Source organism: Stegostoma tigrinum, chromosome 36 (assembly GCF_030684315.1).
Source record: "Stegostoma tigrinum isolate sSteTig4 chromosome 36, sSteTig4.hap1, whole genome shotgun sequence".
NCBI classification, from domain to species: domain Eukaryota; kingdom Metazoa; phylum Chordata; class Chondrichthyes; order Orectolobiformes; family Stegostomatidae; genus Stegostoma; species Stegostoma tigrinum.
The window spans coordinates 25,836,345-25,848,281 of NC_081389.1; the positions used below are offsets into that span (position 1 = coordinate 25,836,345).

General features: G+C 41.0%; 1 protein-coding gene across 1 annotated transcript; it reads right to left on the reverse strand.

The window, feature by feature from the left end:
- Positions 1-1,236: 1,236 nt before the first annotated feature.
- Positions 1,237-6,945, reverse strand: LOC125446723 (beta-1,3-galactosyl-O-glycosyl-glycoprotein beta-1,6-N-acetylglucosaminyltransferase 3-like). Its single transcript, XM_048520474.2, has 2 exons — positions 5,957-6,945; positions 1,237-4,051 (listed from the first exon to the last, which is right to left on the reverse strand). The coding sequence occupies exons 1-2, from the start codon at positions 6,731-6,733 to the stop codon at positions 3,527-3,529; spliced, it is 1,302 nt and encodes a 433-aa protein (XP_048376431.2). The 5' UTR covers positions 6,734-6,945; the 3' UTR covers positions 1,237-3,526.
- Positions 6,946-11,937: the final 4,992 nt, after the last annotated feature.

Here is an 11,937-nt window from a genome sequence, read left to right on the forward strand (position 1 = left end):
GCTGCATTGAAAAAGTGGAACAAACAACTTATATCTCTAATCTTGATTTACTCAAAGGATACTGGCAGGTAGTCTTTATCTGAAAGAGTGAAGGAAATTTTGGCTTTCGTGATACTGAACGGACTTTATCATGCTGTTTGATTATATTTCAATGATTAAACAATTGGGTCATTTTTGGATTATCAAATTGAAGAGTGTACATAGATGATCGAGTGATTTTCAATTGCACATGGAAGGAACATTTAGAGCATCTAGTGGAATTGTTCAGTCAACATCAGGAGGTGGACTTGTTGATAAACCTTGCTAAGAGTGGATTCACAAAAGCACTACTCACCTTCCTAGGCCATACCATTGGCCATTGACAGATGGATTTCATGGACTGTGAAAACAAATGTTATTAAGGAATTTTCCATCCAGTTGACAAAATGGAAAGTACTGCGATTCATTGTCTGAGTGGTTTTTCCTTGGAATTTGTTTCAAATTTTTGCAGTGTCCCTGTATCAACCTACAGCAGAGATTACACTGAGAGACGCTGCTGTCAACTTGCAAACTCCTCAATTATTTTGTACGTGAGCTGTGCAGCAAGCGCCATAACCTTGAAATTGAGACTGATTCTGTATTCTCAGCTTGCGTTCAAGATACAGCAGGACAGTTACGAGACTGTCAAGCTGACAAGGCAACAGAACTACACCACCTACACACACACCAAGAACAAGAAACTGGAGAATCCTGGAAATTTATACCAAATTTTAGCAAAGTGGTTGCTCCACTGACTGACCTGCTGAAGACGTGCAGGAAATTCCAATGTATGGATGAATGTCAGAAGGCTTTTGGCAGCATGAAAGCTGTGTTGACCCTGGTGTTAGCGAGACCCAATTCTGCAAAGACGTTCAAGATAGTTATTGATGTGATGACGTGGGTGTCAGTGCTGCAGTATTTGCAAAAAGACAGAGTGTATAGAAAGATCCTACTGTGTATTTTTTCTGAAAGTCACATGTTCATCAAAAGCATTTTTCCACCATTGAGAAAGAGACCTTGAGTTTGGTGTCAGCTTTGCAATATTTCAGCATTTGTGTTGCCAGTGATGCATCTGAGACAATTATGTATACTGATCATAACTACTTAATGTGATTTAAAAAATTTAAGGAGAAAAAACCTAGAATATTTAGATGATATTTATTCTAACAACCATTCAATTTGAAACTTATGCGTGACAGGATAAGAAAAAGCCCTTGACTTTGGTGAAGGAAGACAGAACTGTTTGATGTAAGAGGAAATGGACTGAAATAACGACATTATTCAATGTTTGCTTGGTGAGAGTTAATACAATGTATCTGTCATACTGAACATTAACAGTGAGAAACTGAAGGCCTTGAAAATGAAGTCTTTTTTTTAGTGCCAAGGTATGATGATACTGTGCGTTAACAGAGGTGTTCTCTGCTGTTTCTCTTGCAGAGGGGTATTGTCACATTGGTGTTGAAATGTCTCCTTCAGACAGGCACTTGGTAAGCAGTCTTGAAATCTACCTGGGTGCCTTTTCTTTGTAAAGAAGACAAAAGAATCAGACCCAAGAGGGCTTAAAGTTTTGCATTTCGTTAGTAAAAAGGTTTCTGCTGGCTTCCCGAGCTAAAAGCTTGAGTTCACTGCTGCTACAATGAAGTCTTAGACAAAGAGGCTTCCCCTTAAAAAACAAAATACACTGTTGTTTCTGTCTTTATTTCATTCTTCTGAACTGGAGAGAGACAGTTCATGAGAATTGTAACTATTTGCAGAACTGCTTTGCCAAAGCATGTATTTTTGGGATGCTGCCTTTATTGGAACAATTAATGGTTAGTTAGATTAGATTAGATTCCCTACAGGGCGGAAACAGGCCCTTCTACCCAACAAGTCCACACCGCCCCTTGGAGGATCCCACCCAGAACCAACCGCCTGTAACCCACACACCCCTGACCACTACAGGCAATTTAGCATGGCCAGTCCACCTAGCCTGCACACCTTTGGACTGTGGGAGGAAACCGGAGCAGCTGGAGGAAACCCATGCAGACACGGGAAGAATGTGCAAACTCTGCACAGTTACACGAGGCTGGAATCGAACCTGGGACCGTGGTGCTGTGAGGCTGCAATGCTAACCACTGAGCCACCGTGCCGCCCCAATTTAGACATTATCTTGTTAAGTATTTCAAGAGAGTTATGCCAATTCTTCTTTTTGTTGTGTTTCAACTGTGTTGTAAGGATAAAGTGTATTTTGACTCATACTTAGTTACAGGCCAAATCAAATCATATCTAGAAAACAGCACTTTTCATTTGATTTTTTAAAAAGTACAAAACGTAGGGCTTAGGCCATTTCTGTAACATACTTTGGGGGATCTCTGGTCTGGTCTTTAACATTAATGTGAACCTTCTTGAGCAAATGATACAGGTGGTTGCTGTTCATGGAGCATGCCCTGAGATACAATACGGTTGCAATCAAATAGATGAGAGTGAAAACAAAATCACTGCTACACAGCTGTAAAATAAAAGTGTGTTGAATCATGTTAAAGAAAAAAGCTTGGTTGAGAAAAGAGACAAGGCTAGAAAACAACCTACAATCATCATTTATAGAAGTTTTATAACTTTGATAAGGGCTATTTTAGTGCCATAGCAGGTGTAGAAGTCATGTCCAAGGAATTCAAGGAGGAAGTTATTGGAAACAAGTGTATAAATTTGGTAAATAAAGAAATAGATGGGAGTTTGAGCAGTGTAGACATTTTCAAATAAGTGGTCTGTTGGACTTGAGTACTAACAACTGAGGTGTTAATTGAACTTTTATGAAAGTTTTGAGGATTAGATACAGAAATGCTATTTCCTCTTAGACAGGAATCCAAAAGTAGGCAGAATTATTGCAGATTTGAAGATAGGCTCCTCAGGAGTGCAAGCAGAAAACATGTTGTGTCATTCACAAAGCTGAGATAAGAAACAACAATTTAAGTTTTCAAGACTGAGATTATTTGATTTTTATTGGTTGATCAATCAAGATGAAGGAGCATTTCGATGAAAGAAGATCCTGATTAACTATGATGAAGCAATGGAAAAGGCTTCAGGATCTGAATGGAGAACTCATGTTCCTATTTTCATTAAAACATAATATTCAGGAAATAACTTGAACATACTTTTCCATTCTCATGATCAAAATCTCCCATCGTCCTCACGGTGGAAAACTGATATGTGGGATATCTTTGAAAACTGAATAAAGACAAGTTCATTGACTGAAAGGTTAAATTAATACAGAGAGTGATCAGCATTTAGAATGTACTCTGAGTACAGTGAAAGAGAATGCAGGATACCACAATGTAGAGGGGCAGAGGCAAAGTGAACAGTGTTTCTGAATGGATAAAACATTTCAAAGCTTATCTTTTGTCAAGTAATGATAGAATTCATCAAGGAGCTTTGAACTACCTCATCTGGTTATCGCAGGACATTAAATGGCATCATGTGACATTATGAAGCAAAAATTGAAAATTAGGATGAAATAAAATGCAGTTTTACATCAAACAGTTCTGTAAATTGCTTTATATCTCAAATGTTCCTCCAAGCACTCAAGAGCTGTGTTATCTACTTCAGGATCAAATTTGTTGGCAAAGAGGTGATGTTGTTGCAGAAGCCAGTGAAGGTCACCAGAACCGAAGATGCACACTGCCCGACGGTGTGTTCCTGTGCACTTGGGATAAGGGGCACCTTTGGTTATATCCCCTTCCATGTAGGACCACTTCACCATGCGGGCAATAGCTGCCATATCTGACATGTGGTACTTGCTATTGTGGGGGTTGGAGCCTGGGACTGTTGGAATTCTCTGCAGAGTAGCCCAAACATGCTCATCAGGACTATATGTATCTTCTGCCCATTTCATAAATTTCTGGATTTCAGGACTCTGAAATAAATGGTTCACAAATGCCCTTGAAGCCACAAAGTATGCATTCCCAGTGAACATCGGAGTACTTATTGGAGGTGAGGTCTTCTTCTCCTGAGTTCTGCTTATTTGATTTTTAACTTCATGATGAAAAAGCCACCGCTCCTGTAATACAAGAAAAGTACACTTAAGGAGTGATGTCAGAATTGGCCAGGATACCGGCAAACAGGGAGAGAACCATCAAATCATTTCAACTGAATGAAACCTGATTAACAGAGGAAGCATTTGCAGGACTAGTTGATTTGCTGTTGCACAGAACTGGTTGTAGCTATTTTATGATTGTATAATTTTAATGCTTAAGAAAAAGGGACAGATTTTTCAAAGTGACATTGAATGAAGGGTAAAGTGGGCTGCCCATTTGCTGTGATAACAAGGTGTGGAGCTGGATGAACACTGCAGGCCAAGCAACATCAGAGGAGCAGGAAAGCTGATGTTTCGGGCCTAGACCCTTCTTCGGAAAACTGTGCTCTGAGAAAGGGTATAGGACAAAACGTCAGCTTTCCTGCTCCTCTGATGCTGCTTGACCTGCTGTGCTCGTCCAGCAGTACACCTTGTTATCTCAGATTCTCCAGCATCTGCAGTTCCTACTATCTCTCGCATTTGCTGTCACCAGTTTTACACTGTAGCAAAATGTCAGAATCTAATCGCTTTGACTGATATCATCATGTAAAGCAGTTAATGGACAAGCGCAGCAATTACAGGCCAGTCAGTTTACCTTTGATGCTTGGAAGCTTCTAGAGAAAAAAATTTCAGGCAAAGTCAACAGATGCATGGATAAATGTGGTTTCATTCAGAAAAGCCAGCATGGATTTGTCAAAACGAAATTGTGTTAATTGAAATAGTAACAGAGGGTCTTGCTGATGGTAATGCTGTTGATATGGTGTACAGGAATGTCCATAAGGCATTTGACATGGCGCCACACAACAGACTTCTGAACAACGTTAGAGCTCATGTAATAAAAAGGGACCGTCATAACATGGATATGGAATTGGCTGTGTGACAGGAAACGGTTTAAAGATGAATTGATGTTTTACAAGTTGGTGGGACGGTTTGTAGATGAGTTGGTCAAGGATCAATGTTGGGTTCCCTTTTTTAAAAAATATATATTAATGACTTCAACCTTGAGATATGGAGCACAATTTCAAAATGTGGATAGAGTGTAAACTGTGAGAACTGGCGTGTCAAACTTCAAATGGGTATTTGGGAATCATCCTTAAGTATTCGTAAGAATTCTGACTCCACAATTGTATTTGGCAGGGAGCATTAGAGGCACTCGAACCTCCGAGAGAAGAAATTCTTGCTCATCTCAGTCTTCAATTGGTGTCTCTTTATTCTGAGACTGTGCGCTCCGGTCCTAGACTCCCACATGTGGGGAAGTAACCTCTCAGTATTTACCCTGTCAAGCCCCTGTCAATCCACAGGGCTCAAGGTGTGTTCTCACCTGCACCTTATATAGTTACAGTGACTTCTCTCCTGTAATACTGCAACTCCCTTGAAATATGAGCCAACATTTCATGAGCTTTCCTGATTACCTGCTGCAGCTGTGTGCTAGCTTTCAGTGTTTGTGTACAGGTGCATCCAAAGTCCCCCCTTGTGTTGCAGCTTTATTCAGGCTTTTGTCTGATCTCATTTTAGGAAGGACCTGTCTGTTTTTTTCGTTGGAATTGTAGACATGTTGTTGGAATGTTGCCGGGCAGGACCCAACCCTCTCTCTGTTGACATGGCGCTCCATGACAGGAGCGGAAGTGTTCAATGGAGAGTGAGTTTCTCTTCGTTGGTATCAGTTCGGGATTGCAGTGTCCTGGCTGAAACTTCATTTACAGTAAAATAAAACAACACTGGGCATATTCAGGTGAACTTCGGAAGTAAACTTTTGAGGTTGAACAATGCACTGTGGTTTTGCAATGTGTTTGAGAAAAGATGAGCGAGAACTAATGTGTCCCTTCAGTCGGGCGGCTGTCTTTCACTTGGCTGAAAGTGGAGGACACTTTAAGTAAATCGGCGACTTACCCTTTTGAATGCTGAGGGCTCTTCGGATTCCATGCTGTTTTTCCCATTTAGGACAATGAGGTTTCTGACTATGTCTGCATTTGTTTTAAGCGGGAAGTCCATTCCGCAAAGATTAATGAAATATCTCCAGCGGACCGGGTTTTGGAGCAACTCTTCCATACAGTTCAGGTCAGCTTGCACCCGCGACCAAGACGCGTAGATCACATTCTCCAACTTGCTGGCAACGAACACATTGGAGAAACAAGAGGCAATAGCTCTCACAGCGAGATGAAAACTGTCTGCAGCTTTCCGATCCACGTGGATACAGTACACGTTTTGCGGAGTATAAATGGTGCGCAGCAATCTTTCAAACATTTCTACGTTCTGATGAATTACAATGGAGTAAGCGATGGGAAATTTCTTCTCTTCCGGGCTCAGTGCGAAGTTTAGGTACTTGCGCTCCTTTTTAAATGCAGCACAGTCCCGTGTCATATTCCAATAATGTTTTTCAGTCAAAGGCGTTTTACGACGTGTAACATCAAAAGCGTTTAAAAGAGCTTTGTTAACTGCAGTCTGATCTCCTGCAATAACTCGCGAACAAATCGGCTGTCGAGCAGACAGATTTAGAGTTTTGTAAAAATTATGCAAGCACCGTCTGTTACCCACATCGATGGAATTTTCCCAAATTCCCCGCATCTCAGCATCCTCACAGGATTGAAAATTCCCAGTAAGCAGAAATAAAAGTCCCACCAGTGCAGATCCAATGGTTAAAACCCACTTCCCGTGACACCTGACCATTGTAGAAGGAATATCTCAAGAATTTCAAAAGCTAATCTTTTCACCTTTTCCTGTCTCCGCCTAATAATTATCCTGTGTACACCTTTAACTGAGTTTCTGAAGAAGAGTCCCGGTCCGAAATGTCAGTTTTCCTGCTCCTTTGATGCTGCCTGACCTGCGGTGTTCCTCCAGCTTCACACTGTTATCTTCAACCGACACCTGTTGTATTACGAAATTGAACCGCACCTCAGCCACGCATTCATACCATTGAATCTTTCAATTCCCACATGATTCAGTTGAGAACAATTCAGTGTTAATTGACATCAGGCACAGAGTAAAAGTTAGCGAGTAAAACATCAAAAAGGGTCACATAACTGAGGCCGAAATATTAAGTTTACCTGAAATGGTGTTTTTTTTTCAGTTTGAGGGTTACCTCTTCTTGACACTGATAAACTCTTTAGCTCTCGCAGGGCACTGACTTGAAAGAAATTTGGGGAATTACACATCCATATTAAATCGATTAAAACGTTCTAACTGATTAAAACTTTAATAGCAACTTAGGTTTGTTTAATACATAGTCATCAGTTGTGTGACCCTTTGATCTTCTACTTATAAATTGTGTGTCTGATGCCACCTCTGTCACTGCCATGTGAAGGAGGAGTGAGCATCCAAAAGCGTGTGTTTTTAAATAAACCAGTTGGACTAAAAACCAGTGTCATGTGATTTCTGACCTTGTCCACCCCAGTCCAACACTGGCACGTCCACATCATGGCTACCATCAACACCACCAGCTGCTGGCTCAAAGTGGAGAGGATCACCAAGAAGATTGTGCACGTCGACACAGACATCAAGTTTCTACCGAAATGTCAGAAAGCACAAAACATCCCAAAAGAACTAGGACTACAGATCACGAGCACACTCAAGTCAACTTACAGCACTGATTATGTTGAGTGACTTTGCTGTTGCACCTCACAAACTCCTCAGTCTTCTGTTTATTAACTCTACAGTAAGCACCATAACTTTGAAATTGAGACTGACTCAATATATGCAGCTTGCGCTTAAGATACAGCAGGACAGTTACGAGACTGTCAAGCAGACAAGGCAACAGAACTACCCCACCTGCACACACACCAAGAACAAGAAACTGGAGAATCCTGGAAATTTGCACCAAATTTTAGCAATGTGGTTGCCCCACTGACTGACCTGCTGAAGAAGTGCAGGAAATTCCAATGTATGGATGAATGTCAGAGGCTTTTGAAAGCTGTGTTGAACCTGGTGTTAGCGAGACCCAATTCTGCAAAGCCAATCAATGTAGTTATTGATGTGATTGAAGTGAGTGTCAGTGCGATAGTATTTGCAAAAAGACAACGAGAATTTTGAAAGACCCAATTGAGTATTTTTTCTGAAAGTCACATGTTCATCAAAAGCATTTCTCCAACATTGAGAAAGGGACCTTGCGTTTGGTGTCAGTTTGGCAATATTTCAGCGTTTCTGTTGCCAGTGATGTACCTGAGACAATTATGTATACTGATCATAACTACTTAATGTGATTTAAAAAATTAAGGAAAATACCCAGAATATTTAGATGCTATTTATTCTAACAACCATTCAGTTTGAAACTTATGCATGACAGGATAAGAAAAAGTAATTGCCAATGCATTGTCATGACTTTGGTGAAGGAAGACAGAGCTGTTTGTTGTCAGAGGAAATGGACTGAAATAATGACATTATTCAATGTCTACTTGGTGAGAGTTAATACAATGTATCTGTCAACCTGAACATTAACAACGTGAGACTAAAGGCCTTGAAAATGAAGTCATCTTTGCGAATGGATTTTTTTAAAGTGCCAAGGTGTGATGATACTGTGCATTAACAGAGGTGTTCTGTGCTGTTTCTCTTGCAGAGGGGTATTGTCACATTGGTGCTGAAATGTCTCCTTCAGACAGGTAGTTGGTAAGCAGTCTTGAAATCTACCTGGGTGCCTTTTCTTTGTAAAGAAGACAAAAGAATCAGACCCAAGAGGGCTTAAAGTTTTGCATTTCGTTAGTAAAAAGGTTTCTGCTGGCTTCCCGAGCTAAAAGCTTGAGTTCACTGCTGCTACAAAGAAGTCTTAGGCAGAGAGGCTTCCCCTTAAAAAGCAAAATACACTGATGTTTCTGTCTTTGTTTCATTCTTCTGAACTGGAGAGAGACAGTTCATGAGAAGTGTAACTATTTACAGAACTGCTTTGCCAAAAGGGTGTATTTTTGGGATGCTGCCTTTATTGGAACAATTAATGGTTAAATTACACGTTATCTTGTTAAATATTTCAATAGAGTTATGCCAATTCTTCTTTTTGTTGTGTTTCAACTGTGTTGTAAGGATAAAGTGTGTTTTGACTCATACTTAGTTACAGGCCAAATCAAATCATATCTAGAAAACAGCACCTTACATCTGGTTTTTTAAAAAGTACAAAAGGCAGGGCTTAGGCCATTTCTGTAACATACTTTGGGGGATCTCTGGTCTGGTCTTTTACATTAGTGTGAACCTTCTTGGACAAATGATACAGGCGGTTGCTATTCATGGAGATGCAATATGGGTGTAATAAGATCGATGAGTGTGAAAGCAAAATCACTACTGCATAGCTGTAAAATAAATGTGTTGAATCATGTGAAAGAAACAGCTGGGGTGAGGAGATGGACATGGCTAGAAAACAACCTACAATCTTCATTACAGAAGTTTTATAACTTGTGGTAAGGGCTGTTTTAGTGCTGTGGCAGGTGTAGAAGTCATGTCCAAGGTATTCAAGGACAGGGTTATTGGAAAGAAGGGTATAAATTTGATAAACAAAGAACTGGATGGGAATTTGACTGGTGTGGGCGTTTTAAAGTAAGTGGTCTGTTGGACTTGAGTACTAACAACTAAGGTGTGACTTAATTGAGCTTTTATGACAGTTTTGAGGATTAGATACAGAAAAGCTATTTCCTCTTAGACAGGAATCCAAAAGTAGGCAGAATAACTCCAGAATTCAAGGTAGGTTGCTCAGGAATGGTAGCAGAAAGCACTTTTACACAGAAATAAGCAGGAAAATTTGAATCTTCTCTGTCAATCCACAGGACTCGAGGTGTGTTCTCACCCACACCTTATATAGTTGCAGCCAGATTTCTCTACTGTATAGTAATATAGTATATAGTAATACTGCAACTCCCTTGAAATACGAGCCAACATTTCATGAGCCCTCACCCCATCCCCCTCTCTGATGAAGGGTCTAGGCCCAAAACGTCAGCTTTTGTGCTCCTGAGATGCTGCTTGCCCTGCTGTGTTCATCCACCCCCACACTTTATTATCTTTCATGAGCTTTCCTGATTACCCGCTGCAGCTGTGTGCTAGCTTTCAGTGTTCGTGTACAAGTACATCCGAGACCCTCCTTGTGTTGCAGCTTTATTCAGGCTTTCCCCATTTAAGCTATACTCTGTTCATGTTTATTTTTCTTTGCAAGATGAACAATTTCACATTTTCCCACATTATTCTCGACTTGCAAACATTTTGCCCACTTTGTTAGCTTATCAATGTCTCTCTAAACTGTATCCATCTGGCAGCTTGCCTTTCCACCTATCTTTGTGTTAACTGCAAATTTGGCTCTAGTATATTCACTACCTTTCTCCATATCATGGCTATATACGGATATGATATCCCTTGCTAACGTCCTCCACTCTCTTCTTTCGAACCAAACTCTGCACTAATTTCTACTCTCCTGCTGCAGTTTCCCAATTTGTCTGATCTCATCTTAGGAAGGACCTGTCTGTTTTTTTAATAACATAGAACATAGAACATTACAGCACAGTACAGGCCCTTCGGCCCTCAATGTCATGCCGACCTGTCATACCGATCTCAAGCCCATCTAACCTACATGTACGTCCATATGCTTGTCCAATAACGACTTAAATGTACCTAAAGTTGGCGAATCTACCACCATTGCAGGCAAAGCGTTCCATTCCCTTACTACTCTCTGAGTAAGGAAACTACCTCTGACATCTGTCCTATATCTTTCACCCCTCAATTTAAGGCTATGCCCCCTCGTGCTTGCCGTCACTATCCTAGGAAAAAGGCTCTCCCTATTCACCCTATCTAACCCTCTGATTATTTTATATGTTTCAATTAAGTCACCTCTCAACCTTCTCTCTTATGAAAACAGCCTCAAGTCCCTCAGACTTTCCTCGTAAAACCTTCCCTCCATACCAGGCAACATCCTAGTAAATCTCCTCTGCACCCTTTCCAAAGCTTCCACATCCTTCTTATAATGCAGTGACCAGAACTGTACGCAATACTCCAAGAGCGGCCGCACCAGAGTTTTGTACAGCTGCAGCATAACCTCTTGGTTCTGGAACTCGATCCCTCTATTAATAAAAGCTAAAACACTGTATGCCTTCTTAACAGCCCTGTCAACCTGGGTGGCAACTTTCAAGGATCTGTGTACATGGACACCGAGATCTCTCTGCTCATCTACACTACTAAGAATCTTACCATTAGCCCTGTACTTTGCTTTCCGGTTACTCCTACCAAAGTACATCACCTCACACTTGTCTGCATTGAACTCCATTTGCCACCTCTCAGCCCAGCTCTGCAGCTTATCTATGTTGGAATTGTAGACATGTTGTTGGAATGTTGCCGGGCAGGACCCAACCCTCTCTGTTGACATGGTGCTCCATGACAGGAGCGGACGTATTCACTGGTAATTGATTTTCTCTTCGTTGGTATCAGTTTGGGATTGCAGTGTCCTGTCTGAAACTTCATTTACAGTAAAATAAAACAACACAGGGCATCTTGCACCCGCGACCAAGACGCGGAGATCACATTCTCCAACTTGCTGGCAACGAACACATTGAAGAAACAAGAGGCAATAGCTCTCACAGCGAGATGAAAACTGTCTGCAGCTTTCCGATCCACGTGGATACAGTACACGTTTTGCGGAGTATAAATGGTGCGCAGCAATCTTTCAAACATTTCTACGTTCTGATGAATTACAATGGAGTAAGCGATGGGAAATTTCTTCTCTTCCGGGCTCAGTGCGAAGTTTAGGTGCTTGCGCTCCTTTTTAAATGCAGCACAGTCCCGTGTCATATTCCAATAATGTTTTTCAGTCAAAGGCGTTTTACGACGTGTAACATCAATAGCGTTTAAAAGAGCTTTGTCAACTGCAGTCTGATCTCCTGCAATAACTCGCGAACAAATCGGCTGTCGAGCAG